The 20,671-nt window shown below is 37.3% G+C and overlaps 1 protein-coding gene across 11 annotated transcripts in view; it reads left to right on the plus strand.

Moving 5' to 3' along the window:
* The first annotated feature begins 3,105 nt into the window (after positions 1-3,105).
* Positions 3,106-20,671, plus strand: part of ncam1b (neural cell adhesion molecule 1b) — a 106,759-nt gene continuing 89,193 nt past the window's right edge. For 9 of the 11 annotated variants that reach the window (XM_051863110.1, XM_051863118.1, XM_051863111.1 and 6 more), the window contains exon 1: positions 3,107-3,442. In XM_051863110.1, coding sequence (XP_051719070.1) covers positions 3,391-3,442 — 52 coding nt within the window. In that variant the 5' untranslated portion in view covers positions 3,107-3,390. Of the gene's footprint in view, positions 3,443-20,671 lie in introns of all 11 variants that reach the window. The other 2 variants (XM_051863114.1, XM_051863121.1) reach the window with 1 other exon arrangement.

Genomic DNA, 20,671 nt, shown 5'->3' on the forward strand with positions numbered 1-20,671 from the left:
GATAATAAAACGCTATCATTGTGCAAACAAAGAGCAGATACGTTTATTGTTGACATGTTTACGCGTTTGTGCGCGTTAAACCTTTTTGTCATGGAAAACCGTGTCTATTGTTGTCATATAAATGCAAACTAAGAATCACGAGCCCTAATGTCACTTTCTATTGTCAACCAGCCCACACTTCAGACTTTAATTTGCATTATGTGGGGGGAAAAAAAATCAAGTAACCATAATCAAACTAAAATTGTTTATTCCAATTTGCTTTTTTTAAATCAAGGCATTTAGAGGCATGTAATGGATTCTGTTGTTTTGGTTCATTTTTTATTAGACAGTCGTATTGCAGCTACATCCAATGGCAGTAATTCAGCTTTCTCTCATTTGTCACAGTGGGGCGATTCTTCTCCGGAAAACATCATTACATTAGGCGTTTATCTCTGCAAACAGGGGAATTTATTAGCTTGAAAATGAAAATGACTGCAAGATATTTGTGCTCAGAACATACAGGAAATCCAAAGAATCTGGAAACTGTTTACAATTAAAAGTAGCTCCAATTATGATTATCATAAATTGCGTACATGTCTGAAATGCTAATGTATGTGTGATGCTGGGTGTAAAGGGAGGCAACAAATGGCAAACAAACAAACAAAAAAATAGCCTATGTTATATTAATGGCAAAGTTCCAGGAGTGAAAATAAAGAAAAACGCGGACATTTGTCAAGATTTATGACAATATCAGTCTTAAACCACACAAAAAAATTACGTTAAAAGTTAATTAACATTTAAATTAATTATTATATGCTGCCAGACACAACCCAAGAGGAAGCGTTTTACAGTACTTTCACTGTTCATTATGCTGAAAAACAGATTGTTTATCTGGAACGTGAGAATCTATTGAGATTTGAAATCAATATTGTTGCCCACTTTCAGTTCTTCTTTTGTTCTTGTAAAGGAGCCAATCAGATTTTTGGATCACTCAATATCATGCTCTACATGTTATACAGAACTTTCTATATAAGAGTAAGACCTCAAGTCTGCATTTTAAATGCGTTACAAGCCTGCCATCTACAGGAAAATATACCAAATAGCAGGATCGTGCTTGCAGTATATGATCTGACCAGCAGATGTCAGCAGATACAAACAATTCATCATTCGGCGCCTTCACCCATTCTCTCCACGCCAATGGCACGATTAATAATGTTAGAAAATACCCTACAGGGGAAAGAATAGACTATTTGTGTCAGAATAATTGTCACATAGGGCCTAGTAAAGTAAATTATTACTGTAGGAACAGGCATATTAAGCGTGACAGTGATGAATGCTATTGTCAACACTAATTTTCTTGCCCAAACGTGAAATGTGAGATATTCTCATACTTGAGGACTCATCAAACAAAACTTTGGCAGAAACACATTTTCCCTTAGCTGTTAGTGCCATCTGTACAAATCTTTCCAGCTCCTCTGTGGAAACGCAAATAAGAGAGTTTCCAAACGGATTATTTTTAAACCACTACAAGACTATTTTACTCAAAAAAAAAAAAAAAAAAGGTTAAAAATTGTAATTTTCCCAGGCACCTCTACTCTATCATCCACTTAATTTATTTTGCTTTTGTGTTCAACATACAATATATATTTTTCATTATAATTTACCTAAAAAGACTATGTTTAGCCTATTGCTAACAGTAGGCTAAGTACCAAATTGTATATCAGCTTATTTTCAGGCAGAGGAAAATTTGGGAGGCAGAAAATAGACACACCTATCGAATTCTATGGTGTACAATGAAACAATCACAATCGCACAGAAATCACACAAAGAAGGTTACTATAACATGCAAGATGTCTCAAATGACAATGACACCCGCTTTTAATGACATGATTGCTTGTGGTGGTAATCTGATAGCCTTCGAGATCTTTACTAACAAAGTAACATTGTCCAGGACTTGTACTCAAATTATTCTATAGTGATGATAGCCAAAATGAAGAAGAATAAGATAATGATGATGAACTACTATTTTGTTTCACTTCGCCTCTTTCAGGTTGTTTTTTCCCATACATTAAGTTTTTGCTGGTGTCTTTACACCACAAAAAAGGGAGTAGCCTATACATTTACAGAGAAATTAGAATAGGAAAAACATGTTATACAATTATAACAGCAAATATCATATCATGAACTTATAAATATGAATAAAAATATGAAATTATAAACAGTAAGTTATGCAATATACACTTTACTAGATCTGTCTATACATCAACTGTGTAAAATGTGTTTCAGGTACTTTTTGGGAGGAATAAAATATCATTATTGCAAATAAAATTAAATGTGTAATGCATGAGGACAATAACAAGCCTATTGCCAGTTCTCACTTAGGCCTACACTAAACACTTGGCCAGCCCCTAGCTTAAATTGGCTACTTGGATTCTACTTTTAGATGATTTTTGTTCTCTAAAAGTTCACCATGGATTCATTTCTAAAGCCACAGTGAAAAGCAGTTCTTCTTCAGCCCTGCATGGGATATAGAGAGCTAGATAAAGGAAACATCAGTGAACTGATGCATGAGGGAGATCATTATTTCCAGAATGACAAAATGGGGCGCCGCCTGCACATTATCCACACTTCGACATATTGAGAAAAGATGACTGCTAAATTATATTTTTCCTTAGCAAAGGGTGTCTTACAAGAACAGGTATCCCAATTATAATAACAATAAACTGTCATAATTTCCTCCTTCATGTTGTTAGAGATAGCTAATGTCAAGGAATGAGCCACCATTCACTCCCGTTGCATCTTTCTCCATACATTAACAGTGACCGAAATTGACATTCTGATATATCTCCGCTTTTTACGCAGGAGAAAGAATATTATAGCTACAGGAACACATGAGGGAAAGTAAATGGACACAGCATATTCATTTGTGCGTGAACTATCCCTTTAAATATTCGTGTCTATTAAATCTACCCGAAATACTCTTATGTGGAAAATATTTGTTTAGACTAGGCTATATATCGATTTCCCCTCCCATTCATTTCTCTGGGCAGTCCAGGTGTATGTGGTAGTCGTATGTAGTTTCCAGACTGGGTTCAGAGCATTATTTGATGATATCGTTGTCTTTCCTCAGAGGCGCCGCTGATTGGGCGGATTAATTCGCGTGCATCTTGAAGCGGCTTGTGCACGCGCTCTTGCCTCTCATTCTCAGCGCGCGACATATGGGCACGCGAATTTAAACCGCAACAATATCAATACTGTCCAACGGTCAGAATCCTCGCACATATTCACGTCCCGTCCAGAAAACTTCGTGGAAACTTCGCAGGCATAATTTTACGGATTACGAATTCTTCATTTCAAGCACGGAAGACAGTAATAAACAGTAAACACACTGTGTTTCATAAAGGGATTGCAATGTTTCCGACCAAGGCGATAATCTTGGTGCTTCTTTTCTTTGGCAGCGCAGGTAAGACCGCGTTCAAGTATTATGCAATAACCGTACACGAAATACAAACTGTTATATAATAAATAGCTTGGGTTTTGTGCATTTTTCTGATTTGCATTCTACTTTTATGGCCAGTAATGTAGTCGGTGGCAGGTGCATCTGTGGACCTGTTTGAATTCTGCTGTGCTCATTGATCAGCACTGTTGCATATGTTTCTGTAACAGTTTGTGAGAGGCAATGTGTTGTTTACTTTATTGCAGGTATCCTTATATTACAGCTTATAGGGACTGGACTGTTTGTTTTGAGCTAAATTGCTAGGCTATACACAGTGGGCTTTGGCAATGGAACCTGTCCTTTAACAAGACAGGATTATCTGAGCTAATATTATAAGCAGTCCTGTACTTTGTGCTCTGTGTTAAAGCGTCTATAGGATAGCAGAAGGATTCGTAAGAATCGCTTTGATTTAAATTGATCCTTTCTAAATCCTTATGGGACTGTTGTGGGATGAATTTCTTGGCAATCCACCTGCTGCACGAGTCGAGAAAGATCCAATCAGCGAGTTCGGGCGGGAACTGTAAATGATGTAATTAACCTGTTTTGTGTATTACATCATACGCAACAAGAAATCCCAACTACATTGCAGTTATGAAGGGTGTTATCACTGTTCTTCAGAAGTCATTTTATATAAATGAATGCCTAATTAACATTGCTTTTGTCCATAAATGAATTCATTTATTAATTTTACTAATACATCTTATATTCATTAATTTATATTAATTATGCTAAATTTTACATCAGACGCTGTTGGGTACATAGGTGAAGTTTTATTCTGTATTTTATTTATGAGCAACACTTTACGTTGTACTAAATAATTATATGTAATGTATAATTAATTTAACTTGCACTGTAAAGTGTGCACATGAGTTCCTGAACATGGTGAATGATGGGATATGCATAGCCTGAAATACTGCTCCGAGAGGTAGTGTGGAAAAGATTTAGTGTGCGTTAAAGGCACTGAGCTGTGGCATTTTTCAGGCATAGGACAGTCTTGCACACTTTCTTCCTGTGGCTTGCCATGCACATGCTTTCAAGTGGCCAAGACCATAAGTGTGGGTATTGGGATGGACCCTAATTCACAATATATTTCCCTCTGGAATTACCTATGGGCTATTAGTGTTTTGTATTTATGAGCGAAATAAAATCAGTGGTTAACATTACTTAGAGAGACTTCCTCATTTAATTACAACATAAATTACATTTCTACAGAGCGCCTAAAGGGACATGGTGATGGGGAACAAAATAAAATGAGCGCTCACAAAGAACACAAAAGTTTCTTCCGTAAAAGCGTTGACTTTTTTTGTTCCCATCTCACATTTTTTTCCTTTACCAAGTATTGTTAGGGGCTCTGTATATTCCAAACCTTGAATGTGCATTTTGAAACAAATGTTTATACAAAACATAGACTGTATAAAGCTATGGACGTAGTGTCCGTGACATCACCCATAGGTTTGTGAAGAGCATTCTTGAAGCTCAAAGTGGGCGGAGCCGGCCGTCGCCATCTTGGCAGCGCATCACTCCCGGATAACTGAAAATGGGCAAAGAAGCGGGACGTGGGTTGAGCTGACAGACAGCAGACAAACGGCTGGTAGTGACGGCAGCGGGAATCCACCTGTCACTCAAGTGGCCACGCCCTTAATTATGCAGAAATTTAAGGCTTAATATAATTTAAATAAATGAGTTATAAAAAAATTCACCCCCTCACAGTTGTCATGAAGGGAAAAATTAACTATATAGACCAAAACCACTTTTTGTACCAGGCTGTAAACATTTTTTTTTTTTCTGCTGTAAAGCTGGGCATTTTAACATGGGGGGGCGGGGTATTTGGGATTGACTCCATTTTGAAGCCTGTCTCTACCGGCCAGTCAATGAATTGCACTTCCGTGTTGGATTCAAGAGGGTGACCGGAAAGGTCGTCGCTTGGTCATTACTAACAGTTGTCTCATTTGTCAAGCACACTCTCAACTTTGTGGTAGTTGTAGTCCTTATGTACTGTTTTTAATTGGTTTAAAAGTGCATGTTTGATGTATAACTGTAATTTATGTCATAGAAGAAAACAGGAAAATCTCTTAAAGTAATGTGAACCCTTTAAATTCCTCTGAAACCCTTGGCTTTTAAGACTACAGACTTTGGCAGAGCAATGATAAATGAACACATTTAGTTCACCCAAAATGAAAATTCCATCATTAATTAATTAAAATCACTTGTAATATTCTAAAGCAATGTTCATAAAGACGTTGTAAAAGTAATCCATATTGAGCGGTTTAATCAAAGTCTTCTAAAGATTGCTTTATATAATGAACAGATTTAATTTAGGCTTTTATTCATGAACATTGATCAATGCACATGCATAGAGCTCATCAAATATGGTAAACAAAAGCTCAAACGTGCTTGCTTGATGCGCAAGAACAAACTTCATTGGCGATCATGTCTCTTCAGAAAACTTGAATTAAACTGCTCAATTCATATGGCTTTCTTTCATTATGTCTTTTTTTTAAGTTTTGGTTGTGTGGACTTTCAGTGGATGGACAAAAAGAACAAGAGAATATTACAAATATCTTCATTTGTGTTTCGAAGATAAACAATTTTTGAACAGCATGAGGATGAGTAAATGATGTCAGAATTTTTGTTTTTTTGTTTGAATTATACCTTTTAAACAGATTGAATACCTGTGTGTGTGTGTGTGTGTGTGTGTGTATATATATATATATATATATATATATATATATAATTTTTTTTTTTTTAGTTTACTTAAACCCTGGCATAACAATCAAGAAACAGATTTTAATTTTGCAAAGAATTGCCAGTTCAAGACTCTCTACCACAGTGCCAGGGTGTTGTGGGTGGCTAGCTTTGTGGTTTAGTTATTCTGGGTGGTTTTTATGTGGTTTAGCCCACTCCCAAAGGTGTGTCAAAATCACGTACGTCACGTACTAAGGTGCTACATTTGAATTTGAACTTACTCCGCGACTGTTAAAAAAGTAAGTTCTATAAAGTATGAATGGGGGTAGTATGACCCCCAATTTAGTTTTCATAAATATATAATTTTTTTGCCTGTTCTATTGTATGGCAGACAAAAATGTCAGTTTTTGGGTATCATTACAATCCTTAAGCCCCAGGCATACTTCACTTTCCGCGCCTGGACGCGTCTTGCGCATCTTTCAAAGTATACTAAACCACAGATGCGCGCGGATGACAGAGTTCGACACATGCGCAGTACAATTTTTTCTATACTCTTTACCAGACATCGTGTCATCAACCGGACATTCCCTGGGCAGGATCAGAGAAGAAAAATAGTGCATCCACCATTGAAACATAGTTCAGAAGATACATCAAGAGAACAGGAATCAAAAATGATGGAGAAGGCATGCTTCTGAGTTTACTCGTCTTGTTTTTGAATCGCTCTTTACACACTCTTCTTAGACAACTGCACATTGTGCTCAGTCCTGTGCGTATTGCCACCTAGTGGACTCTTCTGTCCTGCTTGCGCGTGCGCTGTTGCGCGTGGTCTTGAAATTTGGGCTGCACGCAGGACAGAGCCTGCGTCTCAATGTGCATACTATCCATCCTAAATAGTATGTGACATTAGTAATATTCAATACTATTTAGGGCGGATAGGGTGGATAGTATGCACATTGGGATGCAGGGAGGGTGTGTGAAGTGTACCTGGGGCTTTAGTAAAGGGTAAGTTACACACAAAGTTTAATTCTCATTTAGGATATTTGATTAAGCAAAATGAGCAAATGAAATGCTTGCTGTGCATCCTCTTGTCTTATGTCATTGTTTTGATGATAAGAGGAAAACACAAGGCTGTTCTGCTGGAAATGCTCTGGGACCTCATCAGTGTCATCTGAGAGACAAGATGGGCGGAGCCCTGCGGTCACATGATGCACTTCCCCAGGCTGTGGGCATGAGTCATCTTTGTGATGTAATCTCCTGATATGCAGTTAAGCTCTTATTGGGCTTTTAATTAGCTGTGCTAGAGATAGCCTGCCATGACTCTGAGGGCCTGAGTAAGACAAAAACAATAAATATGATGTAACCCACAGCGCCGCCACTGATCCGGAAACACGACAGGCTGATCTCACATTCTTGGTTCTGAATTTGAGGAGACGTGGCCTAAAGAAAATAGGATTTAACAGGACAGATGTTGTGCTGACAGATCAATTTCCCTTGATCATTACCACCGTACACCCACACAAATACGCGCAGAGTGGTTGTCATGCACAGAGTGTGACTGGGTGGAAATCTGTTTCCTCATTGCTGATGAGATTTGTGCATCTGCATTTGATGTTTCATAGAAACACTTATTTTGTGTCTGCATTTGGATTTACCATTTGCTCTTAGCCTTAACCCATAATCCAGTGACTATTTTCCAGAAAAGTTTCAATTTAATGATTTTTAAAACATCATGTGGTGTAACCATCAACTAAAAGTAATAACATTGCACGTGAATGTACATATCTTATTCTTTTTTTTTTTCCTTTTTTTTTTTTCCTTTTTTTTCAGAAGTTCTAAATGCTATTTTTCAATGTATATTGTTAATTCACCAATATTATTAATTTTCAGGGAGTCACACCACATGACATTTTACAGTCTGAACTAACCATTTCTTGATTCTAGGTCAAATTTTGTGATATTTTGAAGGGTTAGTTCACACAAAAATGAAAATTCTGTCATTATTTACTCACCCTCATGTCGTCCACACCCGTAAGACCTTTGTTCATCTTCAGAACACAAATTAAGATATTTTTTGATAAAATCCGATGGCTCAGTGAGGCCTGCATTGACAGCAAGATAATTAACACTTTCAATGCCCAGAAAGCTACTAAATACATATTTAAAACAGTTCATGTGACTACAGTGGTTCAACCTTAATGTTATGAAGCGACGAGAATACTTTTTGTGCGCCAAAAAAACAAAATACGACTTTATTCAACAATATCTAGTGATGGGTGATTTCAAAAGACTGCTTCATGAACTTCGTTACATCATAAGTCTTTCAAAATTTCAATGGTTCACCTCTGGGGGCGTGACTTTGGCAGTTTGATACTCTATACTTTTATTAATACATTAATACATCCGCACAATCCAGGGTCATTAGTCCTGTTGTATTGTATTATGATGTTTTTTCCCCTGCATTTTCTGCATTTTGTTGGACAACTTTTTTTTTTTTAGTCAAACCACATGCCTTTGACTTGGCATAAAAAGTTTTTTAAAATATTAATAAGCAGTGAAGTATTTTTTTTTTTTTTCTAAGAAATAATAAAACACTCAAATTTTAATTTAACTTGCTCATAAGAGCTGTATTCAGGTCATGAATTGCATATTTTACATGTATTTCTGAATACTTTATTATGAAAATTAATATATCTGGTCAATCAAGGTTCATTAATCTTGTTGTACCATATCATAATATGTGTTATTATCCTGGCATGTTGTGTCATATGATTCCTGTAGTCATAAAACTGCCTAACCATTTTTTTTCCCAAGAGGTCATTCTTGGTGGCCCGTTTCTATTTCAAGGTTCAACCAGTGTAGCGATAGCATATGTCACTAAGCTGGATAATCCGGTAAGGCCTTCAGGGGCAAAAGCATGTTACATTCAGCGTTTCTACACCATTTGGTTGGTGGTGAATTCATGTATAGGGCCCCCCCATATGTGCAACTGAATCATTGAAACTAAAGCCTTCAGCCATGATTGTTCTGTACAACAGAGGTCACAAGCTTATTGTGTTGTCTGACATGTTGTGTCCTGGTAGATGGTTTAAAACGTCCATGATCATAATTTTCCAGAGAGCTGCAGCAGATGTTTTATGACATATTACTGATGCCTATGTTATACAGTATGATGGCTTTATTAAATGAACTAGTGTTTGTGATGGAATAGGGATTGGATGTATTTCTGACAGTGATGTTGGATGGGAGTTGCATGACCAGTAGTAAATGGAAATGTCTGGGAATGAGCCCTGAGTTTTGCGGGACGTCCTGTTTGACTAAATGGCTCCCTGGGATGTAGCTCTTCTGCTTGGCCTCACCTTTGATTATGAGTATAGCTGGCAGATTTAGGCCTGCAGAATGCTGGAGGAACAGCAGCATATTCTTTCTTAATGAGACCAGCCCTTTACCTCAACACATCACCTGTAATGAATATATTATTTATGACTTCTGTTTTTCTATGCGCTGTCATAGGTTTGCAAAAAAATGGGTGGCTTAAGTGATGTGGCTGTTGTTTTTATTCAGTAAGAGATTGCTGAAATGTAGTTTCTGTCAAACGCACATTTGTTATGGACATGGTCTAACAGTGTTGGCCTGAACACTGGCAAATAATTACTGTCAAGCTCTCAGTTTTGGTCTACGATATCCTTCAACTCAGAGGTGTTTCAGAGTGTTATGGATTAATACCACTGATAAAAATGCAATGCTTTGGAACGCTTGATTAGGAAATAAATTATTCTGCATCTAAATTTGTCCATAAAGATATGTACTACTACTGTTCAAAAGTTTGGGATCAGTAAGATGTTTTTGAAAGAATATTTTTATGTTCACCAACGCTGCACTTGTTTGATCAAAATGAAAAACATTGGTTTTGTTAAATATTATTGCAATTTAAAGTATCTGTTTTCTTTTTGAATCGGGGTGTAACGGTTCAAATTAGTCATGGTTCGGTTTGTATCACGGTTTTAGGGTCTCCAATGACGACGAAGCAGGTTTTAGCCGGCAGACTACAAAGTTGAATATTCATCACAAAATTAGATTGTGTCCATTTGTACCCCTCCAGGCTTTTGTAGGCTTTTAAGTAGAGTCTCCGGAGTAGGATGAGGGAAAGTTGATGAGGTAGTTATAGATATCAGGATACTGGAGGTCTGAAAAGCTATCTGTTCCTTTATCGATACACATTAAAAGCACCCCAGGGGCATTATAGGGATCTATAATATATTATGTTTTGCTATGTACAGGTCTGTTTTTTGAATTAAAGTGCGTAGTGAACTCTGTTGCCTCTGGTGCCATTCATTTCATATTTGCTCCCGGCTGTCCCTGCCTGCCAGCGTGGTGGTGTAAACAGAATGGGTCACGTGATGTCCGGAGCTCTATACTTTTATTAATGCATTAATACATCCGCACAATCCAGGGTCATTGGTCCTGTTGTATTGTATTATGATGTTTTTTCCCCTGCATTTTTCTGCTTGTCATTGGACGACATTTTTTTTAGTCAAACCACATGCCTTTACATAAAATATTAATAAGCAGTGAAGTATTTTTTTAAGAAATAATAAAACACTCCAAATGAATTTTAATTTAACATGCTCATGAGCTGTATTCAGGTCATGAATTGCATTTTTTACATGTAATTTTGAATACTTCTTTTTGAAAATGAATAGATCTGGACAATCAAGGTTTTGGTATGGTTCGGTATGTGCTGTGTTCAGGGAAAAAAGGACTACTGTCAAATACAAAATAAAGAAAATAAGAACAAATAATCAAACTACAAGCAATAGCATACAGTATCTCACAGAAGTGAGTACACCCCTCACATTTTTGTAAATATTATATCTTTTCATGTGACAACACTGAAGAAATGACACTTTGCTACAATGTAAAGTAGTGAGTGTACAGCTGTGTACATTGTAAATTTGCTGTCCCCTCAAAATAACTCAACACACAGCCATTAATGTCTAAACCGCTGGCCACAAAAGTGAGTACACCCCTAAGTAAAAATGTCCAAATTGGGCCCAATTAGCCATTTTCTCTCCCCGGTGTCATGTGACTCGTTAGTGTTACAAGTGATTTTGACAGATACTCTCACATGAAATGCATGTGGAGCATATCCATCATCATAAACATACATTGGAACTCTGTCTTTTTTACGTGTTTTTTTTTTTTTTTCAACAAGCCATATTATAGATGTGTCGTCAGATTTTAAATTAACTGCTCAAGAAACTTTTCTAATATTATCAATATTGAAAACAGTTGAAGTATGGAAGTGTTAAAGATTCTTTTAATAATAAAGTTTGAAGAGCATTTATTTGAAATAGAAACTGTTTGTAACGTTATACAGTGAATTTTTAATTACTGACATACAATCAGCTATAAATTTGTTTAAAAACAAAATCATAGTGATCCTGTACTTTTGAATAGTTGTGTATATTTTGTAAGCAATTAAATAATTAGGCTTAGTAACTCATAAAATGCAAGCAGGGTAATGTGCATCATCTGTTGCATAAATGATTTCTTAAGAGCCTTATGTCTGCAGTTAACAGCCCATGTAATCTTCGCAATCCACATTGTCACATCTGGCTCTGATTAGTAGTGTTATCAAACTAACTCCTGCATTCATATCAGTCATGTGTTGATTTGAATTGAAATCCAAGAGAAACCTTTGCAGTTACCAATAATTTTGGTAATATTTCTTTATTTTGGTGAAATGTCCAGTGTCTTAAATTATAAAGCAAAATCTCTCTGTACAAGTGGTGTGTGTGCTTCAATGAAAGCAAAGCATACATTAATATAGAATGGTGATTTATGTGCATTAAACAGTTTTAATGCACACCTTCCAGCCAATTTGAATTGAGTATTCAGACAGACAATGGTATAAATATTGTTAAAACATTAAGGATGTAAAAATTCAACCAAAATATTAATAATATCAAGTTAAATGAATCACAATACATGATGAAATGTCCAAATGTATTGCACACATTGCATTCAAAAACATAAGTTCTCTGGCAGTATTCTTTTCTTCATTAATAGTTCTGATTTATTCACTAGCTTCTTCTTTCCCGAGGGTATGTTCTCTCTTTGCAGGGTTGGTGTTAATTCTTCCACAGTGCTTGATGTCTTTATAGCATCTGTCTGCTGCTGAAAAATATTGAGAAACTGAATGAAGAAATGCAATTAAAGGCTGTATTTTGTAAGTGAAATATGGCTAACTATTCACGTACACGATTTGCATGTGGAATGAGCAACATTGTGAATTTGTGTTTCAAGGGTCACTTGAGCTTTTTGTTTTTTTTTGCCTATGAAATTATGTAGCCTAGGCCTAATTCTTCCTGAAGCATTTGCAAAGTTATTTGTCCTTGCAGCCATTTACACCAATAATATTTCTAACCATAGTTAACCTCAGTATTGTTTGCCTTTATTATTATTTGCATTGCATTCCTGCCTTCTCTCAAAACCAGACAACATGTGGCACTTACCATAAATATGCTGTTTTTTTAAAAGCCAAAAATTATCGAGGTCATGTCCATATATCGTGCGATAAGTCGATATATCGACTATCGCGACAGGCCTAGTTACCCGATTTATTGTGAAATGATCAAAAAAGATTTTTTATGGTATTTATGGGCCTGGTCACTTCCTGATCACATGTTTTTACTGATCAGATTAAAATTGTTCCATTTACACTTTGCCACGTAAATGTGTCTCCAAAACAAATACAAATCTGATCTTCAATTCCTGCACTATATGCAAATTTAGTTCACGTCAACGGAAGCAACAAATATTAGCTGCATGTTATTTATCATCAGCTAATTTTAAGATCAAAGACCGCAATAGGAGAGAGCGGCATCAGCACTGGTAAGATAATTTAGGCTCACTACTTTTAAAGATGATGATTGTGTGTTGAGCGTCTGTGACTCTGCAATGCCGAACTGTCAGTTTTATTTGCAGCAGTTTGTGCGTGCTCTTGCTGAAGAGATGCTCCGCTCATCTGCACCAATGCATGTTGCAGTAGCGCTGCCATATCTGGCTATAACATGTCTAGTTTTGTCTGGAATGCATCTCAGACCAGCTATCCGATCAGAGAAAACGGATGAAGTGACTAGGTGTAAACAGGCCCTTTGAAAACCGTAAGTTTAAACTTAATAACTGCAAACCAACAAATAATAAAACCACAGGGTAATTTAATCATATTACTGTTGTATTGTATTAACAAGTGCAGTTACTAATAATATTATGTTTATTTATCAGAAATGTGAAAAATGTCAATATTCTACTCTTATTAAATGTACCGTGAACTGAATGACAGCTTCAGTGATTATAAAATGAGCGCTCTTTACTTGCTTTCTGTGTAATTCATTCACAATTTGAAGAAAGGTTTCCATTTTCCATGAGACTTTGTGACTTTCCTTGAGCTTTGTTTGCCAAGAAGTGCTCCTTCATCTTTAAACTTTTAGGGCCCTATCATACACCCAGAGCAATGCAGCGCCAGGTGCGATGCAAGTGTTTTTTGCTAGTTTCAGCCCAACGGCGTTATCATTTTCACATCCTGCGCCACGTTGTTTAAATAGCAAAAGCATTTGCACCCATTTGTGCACCCATGGGCGTGCTGGTCAGAAAACGAGGTGTGTTCAGGCGCATTGTTGGTACATTACTATTTTGAGGCAACTAAAAATAGACTGTGCCATTGACCAACTGAAACCTGACTAAAGTCAACGACACAATATTTGTTTTGTTATTTAAAGAGCGCGTTAGTAATATGCACGTACACTCTGCTTATTACACAAACAGGGAAGCAAAGCAGCACACAAACATGCTAAATATTACAAATAAAAGGATTACAATGTAAAAGATTATTATTGTGTGCATAAAGATAAAAATGCTTTGGTGGAATCCGGCTTTTCCCATAGATGGTCTGCTCACGCGCTTTAACCTCGTGCAAGAGCAGATCTGTTTCCTCACTACACCATGTTCAGTTTTTCCACTTGCAAATTCCGCCACGTAAATAACAAATCCGCCATGGCGCGAGCACAACTCACTTTTAAAGGAAATGGGAGATGAGACTCTGATTGGTTTATTGCACGTTATGCCCAAAACACACCCATTACTCATTAGGAGAATAGGTACAACCCTTTTAGACCATGCGCCGACCATTTTTTCTATCGTTAAACTAGCAAAAGTGGATTAAAGCACCGTGCGCTTTATTAGACCATGCGCTTAGATCGTTAAAATAGGGCCCTAAGTTTTACAAATCATGACATTAAAAATAACATTAAAATTGGGTCATATTTAGAGATTTGAAGTGCTGGAAAAAGTGTGAAGCACTTTAAAAAGTCCTTGAATTTCACTCCCAAAAGTTTGCATGAACCCTGAAATGAATAATGTAAAAACATTTCACTATTTCTGCAACCATGGTTACAGTTAGCGTTACCCACTGGAGAGCCTTATATAACTTGTTCATTCATGGCACAGTATTTCTCCTGCTTTCCACGTCAGCACTTTCTCATTGGATCTCCTAGCGCTCTGTAGTAACAGTGTTGCTAGATTGGCACATGAGAACCTTCTGAGCTCTTGCAGTGTTGCGCTCATAGGTTGCGCTGTTTATTATTGTCCGAGCTGATAAATGGTCCCACGCTTCGCAGCTCAAACGAGTATCGCGGTTTCGTTCCGCTTTCTTTTCGTTTGCTGTTTGATGTTTCTCATGTGCATTATGTGCAACAGAAATGGCAGCTCTCATCAGTTGGGCAACGTGGTGGTCGCACAAAAAAAATTGTCAATATGGCAGGAAAAAAGGCACAAAATGCGACCATTTGGTCACAGTCTGGACCCCTGAAACCACACATACTGTATTTACATGTCCTAAAATGTTATGAAGATTGAAACCGTTTCACTTTTCATTTATTTTTAGGTTTGCAATATTTTTTTTTTCACCTCCATATATTATTTAGTGTGACTTCCTGATGTGGACGATCAACACTTTTCTTACCATTTGTTTAAAAAAAAAAAAGTCACTTTCAAGGCCCATTTTGTACCTTATTTGTGAAAAGCGGTACTTTTCATGTAACGCTAAAAGATGAGTGTCTACACATGTGTCTTTTTACTGTGTCTCATCTCTCTTTTTCTCACTTATTCTTTCTTTCTCTGACTCACAGACACACACACACATCCCCTCTCTGCCTCTTTCTCTTGCTGTCTGTTTTCCTCCCTCTCTCTCTCTCTCCCACTTACAAACCCGAACACACTCATGCACAGACACACAGATGGAGAGTCCAGTGTGACTGGGTGACCTCCCCTGCCTGAAATGCCTCACACTTTCTCGGCCAACAGAAGCTGGATGTGTCATGACCCCTGCCGTGTTGTCTGTTTTTCTCCCGGATGTTCCATGTAGAGTTTGATAAAAATGTCCATGGGCAGTCAGACCATCAGAGACAACAGAATCGCAAATGAATAAGGCAAACAATCTCACTTTTCAGCAAGAAGCACCCTAGTATTACTAGTGCTGTAGTGATATTACAGATACCAGTATTATTACTAACCAAGCAGCTTTTGTGGGGCTTCCTTCATGCTCATCTCAAAGTGTACTTACCAATAGAGAGTGGTTTATTTTGGGAATAGTTACGTTTTTTTTAACGGTTGGCTCTGTGGACCAGCAGGCAGCATTACGAGGCACTCAATCAGGAATGTCCCTTCTGGTCTGATGGCAGAAAATTTGCTACGTCAGGCTGCAGCGAGTGCGTCATCCAAGACCCACAGCTTGACGAGAACATGCATTAGTCTTTCTGCTTCACTGCCTCTGTCCACCGCTCTGTAAATACATGATGACGGAACAGGGTCAATACCTCTTTTTTTCATTCTGAGCTCAATCATCAAATATAGTTGCACAGAACAGCCATGAAGCCTCAGGAATGATGCATTTAGGTTAGAAACATATATATTCGATCTCAAATATATTTAATCCTGTGTTTATAGTGGTGCTTAAGCATCTCTATTACTGTTGCTCATACTTGAAATGTGTAACTCATCTTGTGCTACTGATCAAAACAGTTGTTGACCAATATATCGCCAGGCCAGTATTTATTTATTTTTTTTAATTATTTGTGTAAAAAACAAAACAAAAACAAAACAAAAAAAAAAACATATTTAACAAGTTATAAAGTAAAATATCTAGCTTCCGCACAAGCCGCCTTCCATATTCAATGTAGAAAGTGTAAAACTCTTGCAGTTCACAAAGCTTGCGCTACATCCTATGCCTTCCCTATTCAACTTACGGAAAAAGTGTAACTGAGTCTGATGTGATGCCAAGTTTACACTTTCTTCATAACATCAATACAGAAGGTGGTCTGGCGGAAGCTTTTACTTCATAAGTTGTTTAAATATGAATATTTTTTTCCACAAACGCATCGCTTCGCTTCAGAAGGCCTTTATTAACCCCCCGGATCTGTGTGGAGCACATATTTATGATGGATGGATGTGGATGGAAGCACTTTCTTCAGCTCATACTCATTGATCCCTATCACTGCCATTATAAAGCTCGGATGCGTCAGGATATTTATTGATATTTCTGCGATTGTGTTCATCAGAAAGAAGAAAGTCATATACACCTAGGATGGCTTGAGGGTGAGTAAAGCTTGGGCTAATTTTCATTTCAAAGTGAACTAATCCTGTAGTTGTCAGAAGTGGGGCTTTTATTTTGACAGCGCTGAGAATGTCAGCACCTAAGCGCAGGTGAGGAACTCCCATACTCATTCTTCATTAGTTTACTGAATGTTAGTAAATACTACAATAGGATCACAGAATCAACAAGCTGCTAAAGTTTATTTTACAGGTTTATTTTTTTATATATTGATTCATTTTCAAATGATTTTTAATTTAGAAAATATGTAAAATTAATCTAAATTTCATTGTAGTTATTTGCTAGCTAAATTTAAAAAAAAAAAGTTATAAAAATTAAAAAATGTTATATTATATACAGTATATGGGCTTAACTGCCACCCTGTTCTTCATGATACCAGCCTCGCTATCGGACATAAAAAAAAAAATCCACATTGGTTCTATTGTAGAGGTTGACCAATCAAATAATTTCAATTGTGATTTTAATTTGAATTATCCTAAAATCCTAAGAGCAGTCTTTTGTGTGAAATGTATTTATACAGTAATTCATGAACAAATGACAACCAATGTGACCCAGTTCCACAAATTAGCCAATTCAGCATTAGCAGAGTAAGAAATTATTTTAAATGTAAGCAAAATGTATAACATAATTGTAAGTATACCCAAATTAATTGAAATCGAAATCACATTGGGAGCTTGAGAATTTGAATTCTAAATGAATCCTATGTTTTGGACCAGTGTTACCAATAAGTAACAACCTAGCAACCACCTAGGAATGCCCTAAAATCACCCAGAACATCCAGTCAACCACTACCAACGTCTCAGCAATCACCCATGACACCCCAGCATTGTGACGTTGAGTTTGGCATTGGCAGGCATGACTCACTCAATGCTAAATGTCGAAATATCCAAGCAGTTGTTAAATAAATTAATGTTTATTTAGTTGGTAGCTCATCTTTCATACAACACAGCTCCCATTTACTGAAGCATGTGAATGTTTCAGCAGACACTTTGCTTGTTATTCTATAATTAGAACAAGAGGAATGGTTGGATGTGAGCATCGCTTCCAGCCATGGATCTGTTTCCTCTGATCATCTCTGTTCTCTCGTAATGAGAGCTCTGATAATCTCCCTCAGCTCCAGGAGTCAAGCCCAAAGTCTCACAGACCTGGACCAGGCGAGAGAAGGGAATCCTTGATTCTCCTTTGTCGTAAGACACTGCATATCTCAAGATGTCCAGGAATGAGGTTGAGCCGTGCATTTGAGTGTGCTGCTGTAATGTTGGCATGACTGTAAAATATTGTGGCTGCCTACGGCTGGCTTACGGGGAGGAGGTGCCTCTCCGCCATCTGTTGCCCTGTCACTAAGATATGACACATGCTTCTTCCAGCAGCTTTTTCACCAAATAACAGCAGTTTTTTGGCAGATCCTGTTCCACTCTTTTGTGGGGCATTGATTTTTGACTAAATCAATTCTGAGCTTTGTTGGCATTATATTTACACTTGAAGCTGTTTATTGAACATGTAAAAATGCCAGCTGGGGTGTTATTAATATCCATTATTTATTAATGTCCACGATAAAAGTAATGTATAATAAAAATCTAGTTTAAAACATATGAGCTAGGTTCCCAGAGATGTAGTCTATGGGTCAGATTTACTAACAACTCTTTTGGCATTAAGAAACTACTGTTAGGTTTACTAAAGACACGCAGTGAAGAATTAGCAATGTAAAGGCGTGGACAGTTATTTTTGCAGCTGACCTTATTGCATATGTAGGAGTTTCCCTTTCAGGCACAAAATTTGTATTTAAATGAATCATATAATGTGATTTACTAAGGTTTGCGCTAGTCAATTTACAGGTATTTGTGACATTTAACACATACAAAAAGCATGTCTTAAAGTAATAGTTCACCCAAAAATGAAATAATCCCATGATTTACTCACCCTCAAGTAGGAATGTGACGGTGAGAAAATTTTCCCACCGGTTAATCGACATGAGACAACACCGGTAATACCGGTGTCACCGGGGGGCGGGGCCTCTACCTCCTTTTTTTTTTTTTTTTTTTTTTTAAACTGCTTATGGGGCCGTTCATATATTGCGTCTAAAAACGCATGGAAAGCGCGGCCACGTGCTTCTCCTTGTTTCCAAAGCACTTGCGCTCCCGTGGCGTCTGTCATTGCTATGCAACCATGAACTGCGCTCTCCGCGACGAGGAATGTTTTTGACATGAAAAATAAAACAGCTGTAAAACTGTACAGCTATGATCAGCTGTTCGGCTGAGCTTTCGATGTTTTGTTACGGAAAGGCCGACTTTCACTTTCAAATTAACGGCAATTGCTTGAATGGTGGGTTACTCTTACTGAAAAACACTTGACAAAACGGACATTTTGGCATAATTTGTGTGTTACGGTTCGTTAAGAGCAGAAGAGAACTCGATGCTGGCACGCGCGCGCGTTATGTGTGTGTGTCTGTGTGTGTGTGTGTGTGTGTGTGTCACATAGGCAGGACATTCACAGACAGCGCGTTCTCTTTTGCCTTGTCGCGCTTGAATGGTTTAAAAGCATTAGCATGAATAAGAGCTTCATCATATAACGCAGAAAACGGATACTACGTTAATAGCATTAAATGCAAATATTTTTAACGCATTACAGTGGAAAAAAAAAAATTAACCTCGGTGCCACGGTGGGCAAGTGATGAAACCGGTGTTGCGACTGAACACCGGTAACACCGACTACCGTAGCAAGCCTACCCTCAAGCCATCATAGGTGTTTGACTATCTTCTTTCAGACGAACACAATCGGAGTTTATTTTAAAAATATCCAAGCTTTATAATGGCAGTAAATGGTGCTCTTGATTTTGAAGTCCAAAAAAGTGCATCCATCCATCTTAAAAGTAATTCTTACGACTCCAGGGGATTAATAAAATATCCATCGCTTCAACTCAGGAGGCCTTTATTAACCCCCTGAAGTGGATATCTTTTATAATGGATGGACAGACTTCAAAGTCTATCCCTTTAATAAGCAGTAAAGCACTTTATGAATAGTCATATATGATTAAGATTTTCTAAGAATTTTATTCTTTTAATTATGTTTTTCTTCTACATTATCAGGATATCAGGACAGTATATTTTTGACTATATTTGTGAAAAAAGAGCATCATGTTATTGACCCTAGGACCCGTCTCATCTTGATGTTTTCCAGAGGTTCAATTCTGTTCCTATATGGCGTGACAAGTATTGTACTTCACAACGCTTAATTCATACAGTAACTGAATTTGGCCTCAAGTTGGCCTCAGTTCAGTTTGGGTATGTTTTGAAAAAGTTCATTGGATATGAAAGGCCAAATTGTTCTTTTTTTTTTTTTTTTTTTTTTTTTTTTTTTTCCTTCATCAGTAAAGGTCTTATGGCTAAGAAATGGAGACAGGGCCATCTGTTGCTAAAACTGAACACAGAAGTCTACAATAGTTTCTGATGCTGAATGCTGCCATTTTGTGCTCTCACAATGAGATTAGGGGCCTTGTTACTCCCACGACTACAGCAGGAGAAAATTAGGTTACAACAGATATAAAACTGAATAACTGCACGTATCCACTGACTCTTTTGTCACTGTTCTGGGGTTCCTTTCAGGTCCTTCTTGTGCTGATGCTTATTGCTGTGGTTTGTTTTGTATTTTTACAGTAGGTCTGATTTAAGAGTAGTTAGGGGTATTGCTTGGTACATGCCGAGTTGCCCGAGAGCCCAGAAGACAGACTGTGGTAGATTAGCATAATTAGGAATGGCATGGATTAATGAGAGATGTCCCTGACGCACTTGATGTATGAAAAACAGCTCTGTGCTGCCAATTGTTTGTAGAGTTCTGGAAGAAAT

This window comes from Ctenopharyngodon idella, chromosome 15 (assembly GCF_019924925.1).
Source record: "Ctenopharyngodon idella isolate HZGC_01 chromosome 15, HZGC01, whole genome shotgun sequence".
Classification (NCBI taxonomy): domain Eukaryota; kingdom Metazoa; phylum Chordata; class Actinopteri; order Cypriniformes; family Xenocyprididae; genus Ctenopharyngodon; species Ctenopharyngodon idella.